The sequence below is a fragment of the Sus scrofa genome, chromosome Y, assembly GCF_054392235.1.
Source record: "Sus scrofa isolate SSC_HxYL_T2T_F1_AM1 chromosome Y, Sscrofa_HxYL_maternal_Yorkshire_Landrace_v2.0, whole genome shotgun sequence".
NCBI lineage: Eukaryota > Metazoa > Chordata > Mammalia > Artiodactyla > Suidae > Sus > Sus scrofa.
The window spans coordinates 11,465,452-11,487,687 of NC_139402.1; the positions used below are offsets into that span (position 1 = coordinate 11,465,452).

Here is a 22,236-nt window from a genome sequence, read left to right on the forward strand (position 1 = left end):
TGCAAATGAATGTTCTAGTTTTTCTTGGCTCCTCCTTATATTTTCTAGCTCCTTTCTGAGGGTATCTGCATTACTGTTCATATCTTCTCTTAATTCCTTCAGTATTTTCACTATTTCTCGTTTGAACTCCAGGTCTGTCTGAGTGCAGAGATCTGTTTCATTGTTGACTGTTTTAGGTGAGTTCTCCTGTTGGTTTGACTGGGGGTGGTTTCTCAGCTTCTTCATCTTGCTTGTTGTTTTCTTTCTCCTGAGGGAGTTGTACTCTCCGTTATTGGGCAGTGTTTGCCTTGTCACTGCCGTGGAATATTTCCTGAGGGCTGTCGTTGTTGGTCAATCTTTTTTGAGGCAGTGTGGCTTTTCTGGAGTGTTGATGGGGCTAACAGTGTTTCTTTGAAGCAAAGGAGGGCTTCCTGAGGGCAGACAGGACTGGGAGGTCCACACCAGGATGGTAGCAGATTTCACTTGGTCATGCACAGCTTGCTCTGGTGTTTTTAGGCTGTGGGGTTCTTGCAGGGGCTGGCGGTGTTGGGCAGCTGCTCTTCAGGGGTGCATCACCCCCTGGGGGCTGGAGCAGCTATCTGGGTCACTGAGAACCTAAGAGGCTCTTCCCTAGGGCAGCCCAACTCTGAAGGACAGCCTGAGAATGTAGGCGGATCTTTTCAGTCTGGCCGAGCTTGTTGCAGCTTTTCTGGGCTGCAGGGGCTCTTCCAGGGGGCTGGTGGTGCTGAGCAGTTGTTTCACGGGAGTGGGGCACCCCCTGGGAGCTTAGGCGGGTAGCAGGGCCCTTGGAGACCCATGAGGCTCCTCCCCAGGGCAGCCTGATTCAGAAAAACCATCTGAGATCTTTTCCTGATTCGGCCAGGCTTGTTGCAGCTTTTTTGGGCTGCAGGGGATCTTCCAGGGGGCTGGTGGTGCTGAGCAGTTGTTTCACGGGAGTTGGGCACCCCCTGGGGTCTTGGGCGGGTAGCAGGGCCCTTGGAGATTCAAGAGGCTCCTCCCCAGGGCAGCCCGATTCAGAAAGACCATCTGAGATCTCTTCCCGATTCGGCCAGACTTGTTGCAGCTTTTCTGGGCTGCACTGGGTCCTGCCTGGAGCTGGCAGTCCTCTGCAGCTGGTCCACAAGGTCTCAGCACCCCTTGGGGTCTTGGGCGGGTAGCAGGGCCCTTGGAGACCCAAGAGGCTCCTCCCCAGGGCAGCCCGACTCAGAAAGACCGTCTTAGATCTTTTCCCAAGTCGGCCAGGCTTGTTGCAGCTTTTCTGGGCTGCAGGGGGTCCTGCCTGGAGCTGGCAGTCCTATGCAGCTGGTCCACTAGGTCTCAGGCACCCCCTGGGGTCTTGGGCGGGTAGCAAGGCCCTTGGAGACCCAAGAAGCTCCTCCCCGGGGCAGCCCGTCTCAGAAAAACCGTCGGAGAATTAGGTCGATCTATTCACGGCCTGGCTAGGCTTGTTCTAGCTTTTCTGGGCTGCAGGCCTTTTCTAGGGGGCTTGTGGTGTTTGGTGCTGCTCTGTGGAAGTGTAGCCCCTCCAAAGGGCAAGCAGGCCTGTGCAGGGAGAGCCCCTGTGGTGGTAGGTTTCAGGCAATTGTTGAGGCCAGCCTTCCTGGATGGCAGGCAGCCGTAGGTTCGGCGAGAGCGTAGAGGGTGGCGGGGGTGGGGGGAGGGAATGCACTGGGAAGCACAGCTTTCTGCTAGCTAGCGGGCCTGTAAGCTTGCTGTGGCATGGGGGGTATTCTATGGGGACCCACCCCTTCTTCTCTCCCCTCCCCAGCACGGGCACAGACCAGGCTCTTCTCCCAGGTTCCCTCTGAGGCAGCTTTCCACTTCCCCGCCCCTAGAGTATTGCTCCCTTCCTCTGCGACAGCTTTGTTTTCTAGTCTCCCAGGCAGTCTCTGTCCTGTCAAATGGTTTAGAGCTCTCCCAGTTTCCACTCTTCCCCGCCCCCCCTAGCCCGGGGACTAATCTCTGGAGCCCAGGTCTCGGTGCCTAGCCCCCCACCCAGGCATCCCCTGGCCCTTTCTCGGGGATTAACCTTCGGAGGCGGGGTCTCGGTGCCCAGCCCCCGCCCAGGCGTCCCCTGGCCTTTTGGGGACTAACCTTCGGAGGCGAGGTCTCGGTGCCCAGCCCCCACCCAGGCGTCCCCTGGCCCCCTCTCGGGGACCAATCTTCAGAGGCGAGGTCTCGGTGCCCAGCCCCCACCCAGGCGTCTCAATTTTTGGTGACTGTGCCCGTAGCTCAGATGGTCCATTGGGTTCTTGGTCGGTTTTTCCGTACTCCGACTTACTGCTACACTCTTCTCTGCATCTGGGGATTCCTCCGGTTCATTTGATCTTTCGCCCGGTAGGTGACTTTCCAGGGTGTGGGATCCCTCTCTCCTCCGTAGTTCCCTTTCGGGAGCGCCCGTCCCGCTGGGATGCACCTTCTCTCACTCTCCTCTTTTCTCCCGTTCTGCCCAATAACGTCACGAACTTCTTGCCGTTATTGGAGTTTAGGTTCCTCTGCCAGCGATTGGTTGCTGTTCTGTGCGAGTCATTTCTTCTGTAGATGTGCCTTTTTTGCTGTGTTTGTGGGAGAGGGCGAGCGTGTCCCCCTACTCCTCCGCCATCTTGTCCTCTCTCCAGGTTTTCAATGTCTGTAAGTCAGCATCTGTTCTGCAAAGAAGTTTAGTCTTTATTCCACCTGCTTGGTTACATCATGCAGCATAATAAATCTCATATTTGAAATAATTAAGGTATGATCTTCTTTAGAAATGAAAATTGAAAAGCAATCAGTTGACACATTCTTCATGTCAGTCACATACAATGTATTTTGCAAAAGTTGAATTCATAAACTGAGTTCAAAATTATGTTTTTTTACTCCATTAACTTATTACATTTATAGTTGTACAATGATCATCACAATCCAGATTTATAGGATTTCCATCCCACAACCCCAGCGCATACCCCCACCCCCAAAATTATGTTAATTTTAACTTAATATAATGGTTTTTTATTTTTTTGGTATTTTTAGGGCTGCACCTAGGGCATATGGAGGTTCCCAGCTAGGAGTTTAATCAGACCTACAGCTGCCTGCCTACACCACAGCCACAGCAAGGCTGAATCCAAGCTGTGTCTGTGTGCCACCTACACCACAGCTCATGGCAATGCCGGATCCTTAACCCACTGAGCGAGGCCAGGGATCAACCTGCATCCTCTTTGTTTCCACTTTGCCACAAGGGAAACTCCCTTTTTAAAATTAAAGTATAGTTGATTTATTCCCTAACACTTCTCTTCATAGCCAGGGATCAAACCTGCATCCTCATGGCTATCAGTCAGATTAACTTCCTCTGAGCCATGACAGGAACTCCAAACAATCTTAAGTTAGAAAATAACTATGAAATAAACCTACCCTTGATAAGATTCAGACAAACCTTAATTTAATAAGACTTGGTTTAGGACTGCACCTGTAGCACTTCCCAGGCTATGGGTCCAGTCAGAGATGCAGCTGTTGGCCTGCACCACAGACACAGCAACACATCTGAGCCACATCTGCAACCTACACCACAGCGTGGCAAGCCTGGATCCTTAACCCACACGCTGATACTATGTCGGGTTCTTAACATGCTGAGCTGTAACAGGAACTCTGAGACTTGGTTATAAAACTCTCAGTTAAAGTGAGTATTTTTTCCTCTAAAGAAATAAAAGCCTTGCAGTTCCCGTTATGGCAGCAGAAACGAATGCAGCTAGAAACCATGAGCTTTCCAGTTCTAACCCTGGCCTCCCTCAATGGGTTAAGGATTCAGCATTGCCATGAGCTATGGTGTAGGCTGTAGCTGTGCAGACGAGGCTTGGATCCTACATTGCTGTGGCTGCGGTGTAGGCCAGTAGCTGTAGCTCTGATTAGACCCCTAGGCTGGGAACCTCCATATGTGGTGGGTGCATCCCTAAAAAGCAGAGAGAAAGAAAAAAAGAATGAAAGAGAGAGAAAGAAAAGCGCTATAAATTTGACTTTTACCTGATACTTTGCAGTCCAGACTCAGAGCCTGGCATGTGGGTTCCACATGGTTTAATCTGTTACCCCAACCCTTGGTTAGATCTCCTTATTACATAGATAAGGATATGACCCGCAGTTACAAATGCCGAGACAAACCACTCATTGAACTTGTCCACAGTCTTCAAGTACATGTTGTTTGACAGCCACATGTTCTCGTCCACCAGGTCGAGAGCAGCGTGTGCTATGAACTGGTTCAGGTGGCGGTGATCGTCCTAGGTGACAGCGAGCAGCACCAGATTAACATTCACACACAGTGTCAAAAACGGAACACTTCATTCTGTAAATGTCACACACAGCTTTCTCCGGGGAGGGAGGAGCTTGCTGCTTTTACTTCGATTCTTAGTCAGGAGACTTACAAAGGTCTTCAGTGTTTTCACATCATTTTCTATTTTCTAATTTGGTATTTAAAACTCTATGAATGGAAATAGCCAGTTACTTATTAGATGAAATACATTCAAGAAACTATACAGATTTTTAAAAAATTTTCCAGAGGAAAGTTACTAAATTCTCTAATTTACAGATGGGAAAAATGAGTAATAACACATTAAAAAAAAAAAAAAGATCCTGCTTTCAAGAAGCACACATCTTTTTAGAGGAGGAAGACAGAAAAAACACATGGCTATGGATAAAGTAGAGCAATTTCATAGGCTGGGGCAAAGGAGCTGCTGGAAAGAAGTGGGAGTGGCGGTGGGAGGAGGGTTGTGTGTGCAGTGACAGTGGGTGAGCAGAGGAGACAGCCTGGCATAGCTGCCTGGAGCTGTAAGGCAGTCATGCTGCAGGAGGACCTGGGAATGGCAGGTGGCCAGGCTCAGCCTCAGCCCCATGCAGTCACCTGTGACAACAGCAGGAGAGAGGGGACTGTTCCATCAGAATATGGACAGGGAATTCATAATCCAGAATGCAATCTCGCCCCTGGGGAATTCACACTTTTCAGATGCATTTTTCAACAGCTGTTAAAGGTTGAGTTTGTGCCCCTTGCCACACTTCCTCTGTTGGAGTCCTACCCCCCTGGGCTCCAGGATATGATCTTACATGGAAATGGGAACTTTATAAAGGTAACAGGTTAAAATGAGGATATCAGGCCCTGATCAGTGTGACCAGTGTCCTTATAAAAAGAGGAAAATCTGGATAGAGATGGACAGACACCCACGGAGAAGGCCAGGTGAGGCCTGGGGTTGTGCTGCCAGAAGCTGGGAGGGGCCTGGGCAGACCTTCCCTAGTGGCTTGGAGTGGGCACAGCACTGCTGACAGCTTGAGCTTGGACCTCTGGCTTCCAGAACCTCGAGGTAATAAGCTTCTGTCGTTCTAAGGTGCCCAGTTTTTAGTAGTGTGTACAGTAACCCTGAGAACCTAATGTAACATCTTTACTCAGGAGGCTGTACCCATGACTGGCTGGACAAAGGCTGCTTGTTGCCCAGAATCACTCACACGGATAAAGTCTATTCATTTATTTTATCCTTTTTTATTTTTATTTTCGCTGTGCTGGGGGCATGTGAAAGTTCCCAAGCCAAGGATCGAACACAAGACACAGCAGTAACCAAGCCAGATCCTGAGCCACAAGGTAACTGTAGTTAAAGCATGTTTTACTGGACTCCTGTCACTGTGAGAAGGCTAATTTAATCATTGGGGAAATAGATGTATCTGTATCTGGCTCACAGCAGTGTTTTCTTTTACAGTGACGATCAGTCTTAAGAGTTGAGAAGGCAACTGTAGAAATGTTTTAAGAAGGTGAGTGGTAACAGGAGAAAAAAATCAGATCAAGTTGTATGACAAAGTACCTTTATATGTAGTGCTTTCCTGACCACAAGGCAACTGGAGTGATAGGAAAAACCACATATATGTAAGTAATCATATACCACACACAACAGCTGGCTGGTTTCTTTCATCCTGTGGGACTGCAGAGCAAGGCCTACTCAGCTGTTGTGGGTTCTCATCTGTCCAGATCTCTTTCAGCTCTAAACTTGCATCACACCACAATCTAATGCTACAAAATACCAACTGCTAGGGAATTTTTTTTTTTTTTTTTGTCTTTTTAGGGCCACACCTGTGGCACATGGAAGTTCCCAGGCTAGGGGTCGAATCAGAGCTGTAGCTGCTGACCTACACCATAGCTCATGGCAATACCACATCCCTGAACCATTGAGAGAGGTCAGGGACCAAACCTGTGTCCTTATGGATACTAGTCAGATTTGTTTCCACTGAGTCACAATGGGAACTCCCTGTTAGGGAATTTTTTAAGGTTCCAAATGCACTTTGGATTCTGCTTTTCCGGCTGGCAAAAACTTCATTTCCAAAACTGGATTGTCATGGTGACCAACAATGACAAAGTAGAAGCTTCCAGAGATCGTCTTCAATATACAGCTCCTAATTAAATTAAAGTAATACGTATTTTCAGTACTCAACATTGAAAACAAAAAATGGTTAACAGGAAGTGAAGAACTCCATTTTTTTTTTTTTTTTTAATTTAAGCCTGAATTGCAGAGGAGGTGGCCCCTAAGCTTGGCAGGCTTCCCACTATAGCACTGTAGATAGCTAGCTTTTGAATGATACAGATGATTTCTCTGTGATATGCAGAATCCAGTTCTAGATTTTCATAGGGAAACTAGAAGACCACTACTATGAAATCACAGAAACAACACTGTCATGATCTGAAAATGTGGAACATGGACAGTTAGCCAGGCTACACTTGGACGGGACCAGTTAGTAGCAGTGCTGACACCTGGAAAGATAATAAAGGATGCTGATTAGGAAATAATGTTTCAGAGGAAGCTAAAAATCACTCTCCTGCATGTCACCTACAGAAAGGCATGGCCCCTTAGCCTTCATCTGCAGATTGTATGCAGTGCCCAGCTTCCTACCCGAGGGTCTATGCCAGGAATGAAACTCTGCACATGGAAGAGCTTGAGGTATGCCTTTTCAGACATGCTAATGAGAGGAAGAAACAGTACCACCCCCACCCCCCACTGCACCTGTGACATATGGAGGATCCTTAACCCACTGGGCCCGGCTGGGGATCAAAATGGTAACACCAGAGAGGCTATATCATTAACCCACTGCACCACAACAGAAACTCCAACAAAGTTTTATATTCCAGGAAAAGGGGAAGAAATAATATCCACAAAGACATTCTGGGGCATTAAGAGGTCTCAGAACTACAGTTAATAGGCTTGCTCAAGGAATATAAGAGGAAGTGGAGGAGAAATCAATGATTCCACGGCTTTTAGCACAAAATCTGGACAGATGGATGGACAGACACAGATTTATTTGAGTCTTTGGAATCAGACAAAGCTAGTTTCACAGTATAGCTCTGGCACAGGAGCCAGACTTGGTCCTGATGCCTCAGTGGCCACCATTGGATTCCTTATGGGAAATGGGGATGACCGTGAGTCATCCCTCACGGTGAGTCTGCGGACAACACGACCTAGTGGCCGCAAAGTGCCTAGGCAGTGCTCAGGAAATGTTCCTTAAAACTATGTGGAAGAGTGCACCCACCCAGATGTGGGGCCCAGGAAGCCTCCTGGGGTTGGGAGGGGGGATCTGTTTAACTAGGAGCCTACAGTCTCAGAGAACATACCCAAGGGGTGTCAGAACCCAGGGGTCATCAAGCCCCACTGGGCTTCCATGGGTTCACATAGAACGTGTGATGAACTCCAGAGATCTGAAGTGTGCTTCCTGGGCAAACAACGTTTTGTAGAGAGAACCACGGCACAGCTGGCACTTTTCACTCTGCAACTGGCAGAAAAGGCAGATAGGAGACTCTCCTGGCATGACGAGGTGAGTCAGACGGAAAAGGTTATTTGGGGCAGGGGCTGGCACACCACCGTCTGTGGGCCTATCTGGCCTGGGCCGTCCTCTCCCTGCCACTGTCATCTAAGGCTGCTTCTGCCCACAGCAGCAGAGGGGGGCCGTCACCCAGAGACCATCTGGCCCTTTACAGAACATGGTGGTCCCTGTTTTAAGGGAAAGATGAGAAAAAGTAAAACTGGACACAAAAGGCGAGAGCGATACAAAAGCTATGGGGAAGGAGGCGAACTGGCAATAATTCTCAAGCAAAAGTGAAGGGAGAGGGATGGGAGCTTGAAACTTAACAAGGTGCACAGTGACATCATCCATTCCTGCTGGAACAGGTTTCATAGCTGGAGTTTGCCAAGGGGAGGGCTTACTTTCTTCCAAACAAACACTGAAGCAGCAGCAGGGGAAAAAAATCCTGTAAGGAAATTATGTCTGCCCCTACACACATTTAAGAAGCTGCACAAGACAACATATGTATAAGGAAGATCACTCCGCGCGCGCGTGCGCACGCGCACACACACACACACACACACACACACACGCACTCACCCCTAGATGGAGACAGCACCTGGGAGAGAAGCCCAGGGCTGAGAAGCACTTGAGAAGCTCAGAAAAGAGGCTGCAGGCCATGCAGTGTAAAGGCTCCGTAGCAAACTGCCCGGCTGCACAGAAGCCGAGCTGCCCACACTGTGCCTCCACATGCAGCTGAAGAGCTAGGCAAGCGGCTGGAAGGCGAAGTGGGGGTAAAGGAAGGCGGCGTCTCAGGAAGGGACTGGGGCTTACTGGGCGGGGGCGGGCGCAGAGGTGAGTCCCACACTGGGCTGCGTGCTGTCTGGGAGGAGGGAGGCGCTCTCCCCGACTCACCCGTCCCCTCGCTGAAACAGGGGCCCTCCCAGCATCTCCAGAGGTGTGGGGGTGGCTGCAGACCTGGCACGGGCCTAACCGGGAACTGAGGCTTCGAAGAGGCTAGAACCGAGGATGTTTCCACATGTCTGGCTGAGGTGATGCAGAGGAATAGCAAGATAACGCTGCTCTTCACCGAGAAAGGAAGAAGGAAAGGGAAGGAAGAGGGACGAAAAGGGACAGGCTGATTTTGAAAATGTGGAGGAGCCAGAACAGCTGCCCCTCCCAAAGATGCCCACACTCTGAGCCCTGGAACCTGTGCGGGCTGCTTTACCGGACAAAGGGCTCAGGCCCCTCAGCAGCAGCCCCTTGGGCGGGGAGGAGCCTGGACTACTCACCTGGGCTCCCTGTAATTACCAGGTTCTTTAAAGGGAAAGAGGGCAGGCTCATCCAGGCGCAGGGTGGAGTTGCAGAAGGTGGTGCAGGGAGGTACCTTGATGCTGGCTTTGAAGGTGGAGGAAGAGGCAGTGAGCCAAGGAATTCGAGAGTTTCTAGAAGGTGGAAAGGACAAAAAAAATTCTCTTCAAGCACCTCCGGAAAGGATTTCAGCCCAGTGAGGTGGATGCTAAATTTATTTTTATTTATTTATTTATTTATTTATTTGGTCTTTTTGATTTTTCAGGGCTGCACCTGTGGCATATGGAGGTTCCTAGGCTAGGGGTCTAATTGGAGCTGTTGCTGCCAGCCTACACTAGAGCCACAGCAACACCAGATCCCAGCTGCATCTGCGACCTACACCACAGCTCACGGCAATGCCAGATCCTTAACCCATGGAGCGAGGCCAGAGATGGAATCTGTAACCTCATGGCTGCTAGTCAGGTTCATTTTTGCCACGCTATGAGGGGAACTCCAATTTGTGCTGTTTTAAGACATTGAATTTGTATTAATTTGTGAAGGCCACAGTAGCAAACTAATACACATTGTCAGAGCTGCAAAATCTGCAGGTACAAGGAAAAAAAAAAAACTTTTAAGTATCAGCAGAAAGGTAGAAGGTGCATCATCTGAAGAACTGGGAAACAAGGATTTTGTTTACCATGGGACTCAGGTTTCAAGGCCGTGTGGAAAATGGGTGTGAGGGGTGGGCTGGCAATGGTATCAGGAGGTAAAGCCACTCAGAGCAATATGGGGGTGAGAGTATGAAAAGAACAGCCACTGCGTTTTTCCAGCAAGTGTCCCCTACACCCATCATAGCTGAGTGCATAAAAAGTGCTCAAGACTCACAGAAGGGTGTGCGTGTGTCTGGAAGGGGGTATGATGTTGGAATACAGGAAGGGGAATGCAGGAATGGTAGGCTTGGGGGGGGAGTGGGGGTAAGGAATAACTGGCCTCTGTAAGGGAGAGAACCTTCCGGAAGCTTCAGTGCCGAGGCCCTTTAAGGCTTTCAGGGGACTGATTGATGACACCTGTGTTCAAGTCACAAGCTACACCTTTGTGAGAAGATGTTAAGGTTATTAAGGTGCCAATGAAGAAACCCTCCCTTCCAAGGGACAGCACTCCCACCTGTGGTGAAAACAGCAGTCTCTGGTGGATGGAGTGACAGCTACTTTCAAGAGAGGCAACTGAAGGACTCAACAAGGACTTGCCTGAGGTGGAAGAGCACGTGTGTAGGACGTAAGGAGGAGGGCCCTAACTAGTAAGGAGCAGAAAAAAGGACCGGGAAACTGAGGCTAGCACCAGAAGGGCAAAAGCCCGAAACGAGCTGACATCTGTGGAATAAATACGTTAAGAAAACAAAAGCCTTTCTAGGCTACAATCAGGAAAAAGCAAGGGAGAAGGTCGATTACCTCAAGCACCTGGTACCTAAGGGCCAGAGGACACAGGTGTGCAGAATTGCAGTCTTCTCAAAGAATGATTTTCACACAAGTGGGGAAGAAATAAGGCTAGGCAAGCTGTGACCCTCAAGACATATAAGTTAAAGAAATGTGTAGACATTTCAACAGAGACTTCCCATCTCAGCAAATGATGTATCTTGGGCTAACAGCTGTGATCCTATGACTACTGATCACTGATTGCAGAAATCCTAGGTACAGAAAAGAGCCATGCCGTTAGAGTAACTGCTACTCCAACTTGAAACAAAAAAGGTTATCTCCCAGTCTGTAGCTGAGTAGTTCTCAAGAGATGAAAACACCAACAGAAATAAGTATCAAATGCCTGTCTTTGGTTAGACACTATGCTGGGAGCATTTATTATAAACTAAGTTATTTCATGTGAATCCCTAGACAAAAAGAGTGGGTTACTACTCTCTCACCTACTTGCAGTTCAAGAAGTTAGAGCAGACCTACATTGCCTGGTGAGAGGTAATTAGTCACTTGCAGAAATAACCTGGTTACCTACCTTAGAACACCCTGGAGACCTGAAGCCTGGATGACAGTCTGTGTACCCTCAGAGCCACAGCAGTGCTGATACCAGGAAGCATTCCTCTGCTGAAAGAAGGACAGCTTGGTAATGACTGCAACGTTAACTAAGTGTGTCCTGTGAGTTGACAGCATGGGGTCTCTAGGAAGCCCTTGAGTTTGAGCTTAAGCCTGACCTAGTCTGTCTTAATGTTGGAATCAATAATGTGAGAGGAAGCCAACTTGGCTATTCTGGCAATGCTCTGGAAACAATACAAAAGGAACAGAGTTTAAAATGGTGGGCGAGACCTTTTTTGTGGGAGGTGGGGGGAGTGGGGTATGGTACAGTCTTTAAATGTGAAGCTGTCTAATGGAAAAGGGATCGGACTAGGGATGGCAAATGGGTCTTGTGAGCTCATTCTAAGGAAATGGTGTGAGAGAGTCTGAGAAGACCCCTAGGGTGGTCAGCGGGAAGGAGGGCTATGATCAATGATCAGTGAATGCTGTGGGTTTGGAAGAGGGCAGTGCCTATGTTGTGAGTGCCAACTATTTACTAACTGTGAACTAGACAGACTTACTCCAAACTGTTCCAGAGGCCAAACCTATGACTGCTCCTTGCAGGTTACATGGAAAATCAGGTAGGTAAATATAATTGAGAACTTTCCAACAACTAAAGAACTTTCAGGCTGCCTGGTGAGAGGACTCCCCCTCCCCCTCCCACACCCTGTTCACTGGAGGCTGAAAGGCCACTAGTGCCAGAGTGGGAGGATGAGCTCCATGAACTTAGAAGTCCCCTCTAAGACAATTTATGGACTCCAGTTCCAAAACCACCTATTTTTATAGCAAACCTCTTTATATCCCCTACAGACTAGAAAACTGTCCTGTGCTCCCAACAGTACTTGCTTCAGTCATTCCATAACCCTGGGGCTGCAAGAGTAACCTAGTGTGGGGGCAGGACATGTCTCTTGCAATAAGCAGGATGGACAGTATTGACAGTTCCTTAATAGGACATTTTTTATTAAAATTAGAAGCACTTCCTCTAACTCCAAGTAAGATAATGGTTGCTTTTAGATATTTAATCTAATTCTATTTAATATGGGGACCAAAGTTGGGGTTAACAGGGTATCGAGGCACAGATGTGTTTTTATTTAAAAGTATCTGCAACATGAACACTTTCGAACATATTTCATTATTTCACTATTCTGCTCAAAAGCCTTAATGCTCTTCATCTACAGGATCAAGTACTAATATCCAAAACCTGGTCCTATGTTGCTCTGCACGGCTTTGCTCATCTCACTTCTCTACATCGGCTAGAGTGGACTGGGCTACTTATTTTTTCTCCCCAGCTGTGACTGTGTCCACTGTAGTTAAGTCTCCTTACCTGGCATACTCTCCTCGATTCCATGTGTAAACTTTACGCATCTTTTTAAGTCCAATCAAATTCCTCCTCAAATTATTTTCCAACATGAGCGCACACACTCTCTACCTCCTATTGAAGTTGTCACTCTTGATTTTTCTTACATTATCTAAGCCTTGAACAGCCAGGGATCAAAATTCACTGTCCTCAGCACTGCTGTTCACAAAGCTAGCACTGGCCCAATTCTGTCTTCAGAGGACATAAATACCTTATACCCACAGCGTGGTGCTCTGGAGATAAGTTTCCTCTGCTCTTGAGAGGGTCCTGATGTTTGTTTAATTCCTTTGATAATTTTCCCCCTTCTTCCCACCACCCAAAATCTACCCAACGAGGCCCTGATGAAGTCGCATTTTCCAGAGATGTGCCAGCTCATGGTTATATCCAGCTTTTTTTCTAAACTTAACCAGTCTACAACGTATCTTAGCCAATTCTCAGGCTTTAATGTTATTATTGCTTCTAGAGAGACTGGTTCCTTTTCTAATTAGATTTAAACATCGTAGGAACACAGTTCACCTATCTTCCTCACCGCACGCTCGGTTTTCCATGGGGGGCGATTATGCCTCCCAGGGAAGACCTGGCAATGTGGGGAGACATTCATGATTGTCACAACGGGGGGGGGGGGGGCGAGTGCTACTGACATGTAATGGATAAAAACCAGGGATGCTGGTCAACATCCTATAGTACACAGGACAGCCTCACAAGAAAACATTTTCCGGCTCCAAACGCCAGTAGTGCCGCGGTTAACAAAACCGGGGTTACCTGAGTGGCCTAGTGAAAAAACAGAACAAGCAAAGCCCCAGAGTCCGCGCACGTTTGCCTGTTAAAGTGTGCACTGGCCGGGCGGGTTGGGCCCAGGGCAGAAGGGAGAGACTAGGTCAACAGCCGGGTCACGCGGGGCACAGGACGTCCCTAGAATCCCGGAGCCGCCCACTCACTCCGTCCCCTACCTGCGGCGAGACGCCGGCAACGGAAACGCCCAGTCAGTCCCCGCGGCAGAGACCCGCGCCCCACAGCTGCAGTGGGGACTCCCGAAGCTACCCTCGCGAGATTCCACAGCTGCGCTCCTGCGACACGTAGGCGGAGCTTCCGGCGGGAGTGCTGCGCAGCCCGGCGCGTGCGCTGTAGCGCTCTAGATAGGGCGGCTGGGCTCAGAGGACTTCGGGGAGGGGTGGGCTCAGCTCTGAGCTCCGCGAACGCCGCCCGGCTTGTTTCCTTGCGCCGCGCCTCCTCTCTTCCGGTCTCCGCCTCCTCTCTGGCCGTGAGAGTTGCGCGTGGGTCACAGCCCCGCCCACCCATCAGAACCGCAGAGAAAGCAAGTGGCCGTTTCTGCCCCGGTTCCTGGTTCGGAGCGCGAGGCAGTGTTCGGCTCTCTTGTTCCTCCGGATCCGTTGGGACAGAGGCGGGGCTCCGAGGGCAGGGATTCTGCTGGGCTAGGTCTTGAACTCGTGCCACGGAGGGTTGGGACGGGCTCGGGAGGAAGCCGACACCTGATGGCTCAGGTAGATACACCAGCCGCTTCCTGGAGGCGGGCCAAAGTGAAGGCTTTGTTTCGGTTAAAGCGTCTCTGGGCTTACTTTGAGGCCACCGGTCTGTCTTCAGTAATTCAGGTCCCCTCTGCCTGAGAGATAACCCGTAACCATTTTCTCTTACAGTCCACCATGCCCCCCAAATCTGACGTGTTGAGTCAAGATGAACTTCGCAAAAAGCTGTACCAGACATTTAAGGATCATGGTATACTGGACACACTCAAGGTATCACTTTTAGGCATATCTGTTCTATAACCTTTAGAGATGTAACCTGTAACCTGTACACATCCATGTTTTGCGCATTAAAAATAGTATCTACCGAATGTACTGATGAGTTACATTGTTCTGTCCTGTGTAACACTTAGAACATAAACACACTTCAGTAAAGTTAGGTTTGTTTTCAAACTCTGGAGGACAGGTTGCTAATTAATAAGTGGTTTTTTAAAAACTCGTATTTAAATGGAGGGTATTGTCGTCGTATAGAAGTCATTAAGGAACTATTAAGTGTAGAAAGAATTTTCTTTTTTAAAATACATTGAGTATATTGAGTTGCGTTGTGGCTCAGAGGTAAGGAGCCCAACTAGGATCCATGAGGGCAGGGATTCGATCCCTGGCCTTGGCCAGTGGGTTAAGGATCTGGCATTGCTGTGAGCTGTGGAGTAGGCCGCAGAGGTGGCTGGGATCCTGTGTGGCTGTGGCTGTGATACGGACTGGAGGCTCCAGTTCCAATTTGACCCCTAGCCTGGACACTTACATATGCCATGGGTGTGGCCCTAAAAAGACCAGAAAAAACAAACAAAAAACCCACTATATATATCTAAATGTATGTAGGAAGGTAAGTAAAATTGAGCAGCAAATACTTCTTAATACACTTTACATGTGAGTTGACAACAGGGAGTAGGATTATTTCAAATGTGTTTTCATTAACATGTATATTTGAAAAAATATTTTACACTTGAAATGGGAAATTAAGGAAAAGTAAGCTCATTTTTTTTTTCTTTTTCTTCCTCCTTGGTTTTTATAACCTAAAACTGCTTGAAGCTCATCTTACATAAGGAAAGGGATAAAGGAAATAAATCATTTTTAATACAATTACTGTTACTAATTGGCATAGTGGTGTGTGGGGGTGTGTGGGTGTGTACTCTAATATTGTGAGCATTTTCCTGTGTCCTTATAAATTTTTTGAAATCCTTGCTTTCATTGGCACCAGGCTCATCTTTGGATTCATGGGTTGTGTATGTAGCAGAGAGCTATTACTTAACATTCAGGTGATACTCTGTTCTGACGAGGCCTGCTGGTCAACCCAGGTCCTGAAGTCAGCAGTGCTGCAGAAATAAGAAGAAAGAGACACAGAAATAGAGTGGGGATCAGGGGGCTACCACCTTCAAGAGTCAATAGCAACCCTCTGAGCCAACTCAAGGTTTTTATTTACTATTTTCTACTTCCTTGTATGTGTAGGGAACACGTCAGTGTTTTACTTCAAACTTTTTGGAAGCAAGATATGCTAGGACAGTCATTCCTAAGCATATAAAATAATCATAAATGTCTTAGCCCTTCCAGGCCATAATTTGTTGTCTGCGTCAAGCCATCTATGGTCTCTCTCAAAAATCCCCCAAGCAAGGCTCCAGTCCTGAGAATGTTAGAGCTGATGGTTTTCCATCAGCAACATCAGTGCTTCAGCAGTCTTGTTTTCAAGATGCCATTCTTTGATGTTGTTCTTATTCATTTTGCCTCAAGTGTCATGAGAGTCACAAGACTTTGTAAAGTATAGACTGACCTCTATGGCCACTCTATGGTTCCAGTCTTTTCTTTCCATTCTTTGTCAGTTGCATATTTATGCTTCCAACACTGGTCTATACTTTGCTTCAATTGCATCTCTCACATTTTGCTTGGGATAGATTAAGTGGCAATAAAGAATCAAGGAGCATGAGCGTTTTTTAAGGCTCTTGGGGTAGGTGCCTTATTTGCAGAGGTAAAACAGTTGACCCTTGAACCACAAGACTGTTTGAACTGGTCAGGTCCACTTATGTGTGGACTTTTTTCAATAAATACCTACTACAGTTCTACACTATCCATGGATACAGAATTGGGGATAGGGAGGGTGACCCCAACCCCTGGTGGTTCAACAGTCAACAGTAGTTTATAGTCCACCAACTGGTTTTGTAGGGTTTTTTTTTTTGGTCTTTTTAGGGCTGCACCTGTGGCATATGGAGGTTCCCAGGCTAGGGGCCTAATCGGAGCTGTAGCTGCCAGCGTACACCACAACTCATGGCAACGCTGGATCCTCAACCCACTGAGTGAGGCCAGGGATTGAACCTGCAATGTCATGGTTCCTAGTCAGATTCGTTTCCATTGCAGTTTTTGAGTGCTTGTCTCTCACCACTGTAATGATCATAACGTGTTTGAAACAAATCTAAGTTTGCAAAACCCTTTTAATATTTATTCTTTTGATTATTAATGAGGTTAAACATATTTTGTGGCTATTGTATGTTTTCCGTGGATTGGTGGTTCATGTTCCTTGGGTTTTTATTTTTCCGTAGAATGCTAGAGATTTCTGATTACATACAAGTTTATGATAGAAGCATAATCTTTTTCCACTTTCGTGGCAATATTATCTTGGCATTCAATTTTTTATTTTATTTATTTTATTTTTGCATTTTAGGGCCACAGGTGTGGCATATGAAAATTCCCAGGCTAAGGGTCAAATTGGAGCTACAGCTGCCAGTCTACACCACAGCCACAGCAATGCAGGATCTGAGCTGCGTCTTCGACCTATATCACAGCTCTCAGCAACACTGGATCCTTAACCCACTGAGTGAGGCCAGAGATTGAACCTGTGTCCTCATGGATATTAGCTGGCATTTACAACCCTCTGACCCAAAATGAACTCCGGTGTTCGATTTTTTAAAAAAATTTTTTATTGTAGTTGATTTACAATATTATGAAAATTTTTGCTGTGCAGCAAAGTGACCCAGTTATACGTATATACACATTCATTTTCTCATATTATTGTCCATAATGTTCCATACAAGTGATTGGATGTAGTCCCTGTGCTTTACAGCAGGATTTCATTGCTTATCCACTACAGATGCTATAGTTTGCATCTACTAACCGCAAACTCCTGCTCCCTCACCCTGCCCCTTACCACAAGTCTGTTCCATGTCCATAAGTTTGTTTCTTTTTTGTATATAGGTTCATTTGTGTCATATTTTATATTCCACAGATAGGTGATATCATAGGGTATTTGCCTTTTTCTTTCTGGCTTATATCAGATAGTATAAAAATCTCGAATTGTGTCCCTGTTGATGCATATGGCATTATGTTGTTCTTTTTATGGCTGTGTAGTATTCCATTGTGTGTATGTACCACATCTTCTTAGTCCATTCATCTGTTGTTGGACATTTAGGTTGTTTCCATGTCTTGGCTGTTGTGAATAGTGCTGCATTTAGTTTTCTGAGGTACCTCTATACTGTTTTCCATAGTAGTTGTACCAGCTTACATTCCCACCAACAGTGCAGGAGGGTTCCCTTTTCTCCACACCCTCTCCAGCATTTGCTATTTGTTGTCTTGTTAATGATGGCCATTCTGACCAGAGTGAGGTGGCACCTCATTATGGTTTTGATTTGCATTTGTCTAATAATTAGTGATGTTGAGCATTTTTTTATGTGCTTTTTAGCCCTCCATATGTCTTCTTTGGGGACATGTCTATTTAGGTCTTCTGCCCATTTTTCAATTGAGTTTTTTATTGTTGTTGTTGCTGTCATATCTAGTTGCTTCTGTATTTTGAAGACAAAGACCTTGTTGCAACTATTTTCTCCAATTCCACTTGTTGTCTTTTTTTTTTTTTTTTTTTTTTGATGGTTTCATTTGCTGTGCAGATGCTTGTGAGTTTGATTGTTTTGTTTTGTTTTTATTTCTGTTGCCTTGGGAGACTGACCTAAGAAAACATTAGTGTGGTTGATGTCAGAAAATATTTTGCCTGTGTTCTTTTCTAGGAGTTCTGTGGTGTCATGTCTCATGTTTAAGTCTAAGCCATTTTGGATTTATTTTTTTGCTTGGTGTGAGGGTTTGTTTTAGTTTCATTGATTTACATGCAGCTGTCCAGTTTTCCCAGCACCACTTGCTGAAGAGACTGTCTTTTTCTCATTTTATATTCTTGCCTTCTTTGTTGAAGATTAATTGATCATAGGTGTCTGGGTTTATTTCTGGGTTCTCTATTCTGCTCCGTTGGTCTGTATGTGTGTTTTTGTACCAGAACCACACTGTTGTGATTACTGTAGCTTTTCAGTATTGTCTGAGATCTGGGAGAGTTATGCCTCTTGCTTGCTTTTTTTTCCCCTCAGGATTGCTTTAGCAATCTTTTATGATTCCACATACATTCTTGGATTGTTTGTTCTTGTTTTGTGAAAATTGTCATTGGTAATTTGATAGGGATTGCATTGAATCTATAAATTGTTGGGGTAGTATGGCCATTTTAATGATATTAATTCTTCTAGTCCAGGAACGTGGAATATCTATTTCTTTGAATCCTCTTAATTTCCTTGATTAATGTTTTATAGTTCTTAGCATATAGGTCCTTCACCTCCTTGGTCAGGGTTATTCCTAGGCATTTAGTTTTTGTGGCTGAGATTTTAAAAGGTATTGTATTTTTATATTCCTTTTCTAATATTTTGTTGTTAGTATACAGAAATGCGACCAATTCTGACTGTTAATCTTGTATCCTGCTACTTTGCTGAATTCATTGAATCAATTTGAATAGTTTTTGTGTGCAGTCCTTAGGGTTTTCTATATATAGTATCATGTTATCTGCATATAGTGGCAGTTTTACCTCTTCGTTTCCAATTTGGATACCTTTTAGTTCTTTTGTTTGTCTGATTGCTGTCGCTAGGACTTCCAATACGATGTTGAATAATAGTGATGAGAGTGGGCATTCTTGACTTGTTCCATATTTTAGTGGGAAGGCTTTGAGCTCTTCTCTATTGCTGTGGGTTTGTCGTAAATGGCTTTTATTATGTTAAGATATGTTTCTTCTTTACCCACTTTGGTAAGTTTTTATCATGAAGGGATGTTGGATTTGGTGGTCAACTTTAATTTGACTTTAAAAATACTGAAGTTATATTTTTATATGGTCAAATCTATTGTTTACCTTTTTTTTCATTTTTACTTAAAAAAGTTTTATGGCCACATCTGAGACATATGGAAGTTTCCAGTCCAAGGTTTGAATCTGAGCTGTGGTTGTGACCTGTGCCATAGCTGCGGCAGAGTAGGATCCTTTAACCCACTGCACCAGTCCAAGGATTGAACCCCCACCACTATGTGACCTGAGCCAGTGCAGTTGGATTCCTTTCTTTTGTGTGTATCTTTCTCTAGAACCGTGTTCGCAGCACATGGAGATTCCCAGGCTAGGGGTCTAATTGGAGCTGAACCTGCTGGCCTACTCCAGAGCCACAGCAATGCCAGATCTGAGCCACGTCTGCTACCTACACCACAGTTCACGGCAAGGCTGGATCCTTAACCCACTGAGCAAGGCCAGGGATCAAACCAAAAAAACTTAGTTGGATTCATTAACCTCTGAGCCACAACAGGAACTCCTGTGGTTGGATTCTTAATCCACTGTGCCATGATGGGAACTCCTATTGTTTACTTTTTCTGCTGGTTTTATTCTTAGTAAGTCTTTCTCCATTGAATACATATTCATGTTTTAGGTTTTTAAAAAGGCTTCATTATTTACAGCAACTTGTTAGCCTACCTGGAATTAAGTAGTCTGTAATGCATTAATCCACTTTTGTTAAGTGGAATGATTCTTATGCCTGGGCATGGCATATGTTCTTTCACTGCTTTGGGGATTCAGTTTGATATAGTTTTACTTCACAACTAATATTGACTAATCATTCTCTCTCTTTTAAAAAAATATGTAAATATAGTTGTCTTAAAAAGTTATGATGGTTTGGGGTGTACAGCAAAGTAAATCAGTGATGCATGTACATGTATCCATTCCTTTTCGGATTCTTAACCCTGTTTAGGTTACTGAGTAGAGTTCCCTGTGCTTAGAGTAAGTCTTTGTTAGTTACCTATTTTACATCTGAGTAGTGTGTTTGTCAATCCCAGCCTCCTAGTTTATCCCTTCTTCCAACATTTCCCCTTTGGTTTCAAAATCTTTTGAGTTTGTTTCTGTTTTGTAAGTTTCCTGGTATTAATCTTATTAGATTCAACATATAAGTGATCTTTCTCTGTTTGGCTTAATTCACCTAGTATGATAATCTCTAGGTCCATCTATGTTGTTGCATATGGCATTACTTCATTGTTTTTTTATGGCTGAGTAATAGTTTACTGTATATACGAACTACATCTTCTTTGTCCATTCTTCTGTTAGTGGACATTTACGTTGCTTCCATGTCTTAGCTGTTGTAAATGGTTGTTCAGTGAGCATTGGCATGAATGTATCTTTTTGAATTATATTTTCTCCAGATAGATGCCCAGGAGTGGGATTGCTGGATTATATGGTAGTTCTATATTTAGGTTTTTTTTTTTTTTTCTTTTTATGGTCACATCTGTGGCATATGGAAGTTCCTGGGGTAGGGGTCAAATTAGAGCTGCAGCTACAGGCCTGCACCACAAGCGTAGCAACACTGAATCTGACCTATATCTGCAACCTACTCTGCAGCTTATGGCAATGCTTGATCCTTAACCCACCAAGTGAAGCTAGGGATTGAACCTGCATCCTCATGGAGACTACATTGGGTTCTTAACCTGCTAAGCCATGGCAGGAGCTCCTGGTTTTTGTTTTGTTTTGTTTTTAGTTAATTAATTTTTAAATTTTTTTTTGTTAAAGTATATTTGATTTACAGTGTTGTGCCGGTTTCTGCTGTATAGCAAAGTGACACAGTTATACATATATATACACACTCTTTTTTTTGGTATTATCTCCCATCAAATTCTGTCCCAAGCACATGGAATTATATATTTAGTTTTTTAAGGGAGCTGCATACTGTTTTCCATAGTGATTTCACCAAATTATGTAACTACCAACAGTGTAAGAGGGTTTCCTTTTCTCTGTACCCTCTCTAGCATTTATTGTTTGTAGATGTTTTGATGATGGCCATTCTGACTGGTATGAGGTTATATCTCACTGTAGTTTTGATTTGCATTTATCTAATAATTAGTAATGTTGAGTATCTTTTTCACGTGCTTTTTGGCCGTCTTTCTGACTTTTTTGAAAAATCCCCGTTTAGGATTTTTCGACCATTTTTTTTTATAGAGTTGCTTGTTTTCTTTACATGAGCTGCACAAGATATTAGTATATTTTAGAGATTAATCCCTTGTTGGTCACTTAGTTTGCAGATATTTTCTACTTTCTGTGGGTTGTCTTTTCATTTTGTTTGTAGTTTCCTTTGCTGTGTAATAGCTTTTAAATTTAACTAGATCCTATTTGTTTATTTTTATTTTCATCTTCATTTCTTTGGGAGGCAGATCCAAAAAGGTATTATGGCAACTTACATCAAAGAACGTTCGGCCTGTGTTTTATTCTAAGCGTTTTATAGTCTCTGGCCTCACATTTAAGTCTTCAATCCATTTTGATTTGTTTTTGTATATGGTGTTAGAGAATGTTTCAATTTCATTCTTTTACATGTAGCTGTCTGGTTTTACCAGCAGAATTTATCAAAGAGGCTGTTTTTCCTCCATTGTATATTCTTTCTTTATTATAGATTAATTGACTGTGTGTGCATGGATTTTTTTCAGGCTTTCTATGCTATTCCACTAATCTATATATTTCTATTGTTGTGCCAGTACCATGCTGTTTAAATGACTGTAGTTTTGTAGTATAGTCTGAAAGCAGGAGGCTTGATGCTCCAACTCTGTTTTCTTTCTCAAGATGGCTCTAACTGTTTGGGGTCCTTTTTCCATAAAAATTAAAAAATTTGTAGTTCCCATTGTGGCTCAGTGGTTAACGAATCCGACTAGGAACCATGAGGTTGAGGGTTCGATCCCTGGCCTCGCTTAGTGGGTTAAGGATCCGGCATAGCTGTGAGTTGTGGTGTAGGTCTCAGATGCGGCTCAGATCCTGCATTGCTGTGGCTGTGGTGTAGGCTAGCAGCTACAGCTCTGATTCGACTCCTAGCCTGGGAACCTCCATATGCCTCAGGTGTGGCCCTAGAAATGACAAAAAAAAAAGAAAATTAAAAAATTTTTGAAGTTCTTGTCATGGTTCAGTGATAGCAAACTCAGCTTGTATCCA

General features: G+C 45.2%; 2 protein-coding genes across 7 annotated transcripts in view; one reads left to right on the forward strand and one right to left on the reverse strand.

The window, feature by feature from the left end:
- Positions 1-2,779: 2,779 nt before the first annotated feature.
- Positions 2,780-13,770, reverse strand: LOC110257896 (uncharacterized). Its single transcript, XM_085009132.1, has 7 exons — positions 13,422-13,770; positions 11,059-11,173; positions 9,063-9,215; positions 8,686-8,849; positions 8,371-8,546; positions 7,604-7,761; positions 2,780-6,748 (listed from the first exon to the last, which is right to left on the reverse strand). The coding sequence occupies exons 1-6, from the start codon at positions 13,768-13,770 to the stop codon at positions 7,657-7,659; spliced, it is 1,062 nt and encodes a 353-aa protein (XP_084865258.1). The 3' UTR covers positions 2,780-6,748; positions 7,604-7,656.
- Positions 13,596-22,236, forward strand: part of LOC110255257 (centriole and centriolar satellite protein OFD1) — a 58,951-nt gene continuing 50,310 nt past the window's right edge. For 2 of the 6 annotated variants that reach the window (XM_021080897.2, XM_021080899.2), the window contains exons 1-2: positions 13,596-13,973; positions 14,127-14,225. In XM_021080897.2, the coding sequence (XP_020936556.2) occupies positions 13,965-13,973; positions 14,127-14,225 (108 nt within the window). In that variant the 5' untranslated portion in view covers positions 13,596-13,964. The remainder of the gene's footprint in view (positions 13,974-14,126; positions 14,226-22,236) is intronic. The other 4 variants (XM_085009020.1, XM_021080898.2, XM_021080900.2 and 1 more) reach the window with 2 other exon arrangements.

Coding starts and splice junctions, on each gene's coding strand:
- LOC110257896 (XM_085009132.1), bottom strand. CDS start 13,770: ATGGGTGGGCGGGGCTGTGACCCACGCGCAACTCTCACGGCCAGAGAG. Junction 9,216..11,058: donor GGTCTCCAGGGTGTTCTAAG/GTAGGTAACCAG, acceptor TCCACCTTCTAG/AAACTCTCGAATTCCTTGGC. Junction 8,850..9,062: donor GGTAATTACAGGGAGCCCAG/GTGAGTAGTCCA, acceptor GGTGAAGAGCAG/CGTTATCTTGCTATTCCTCT.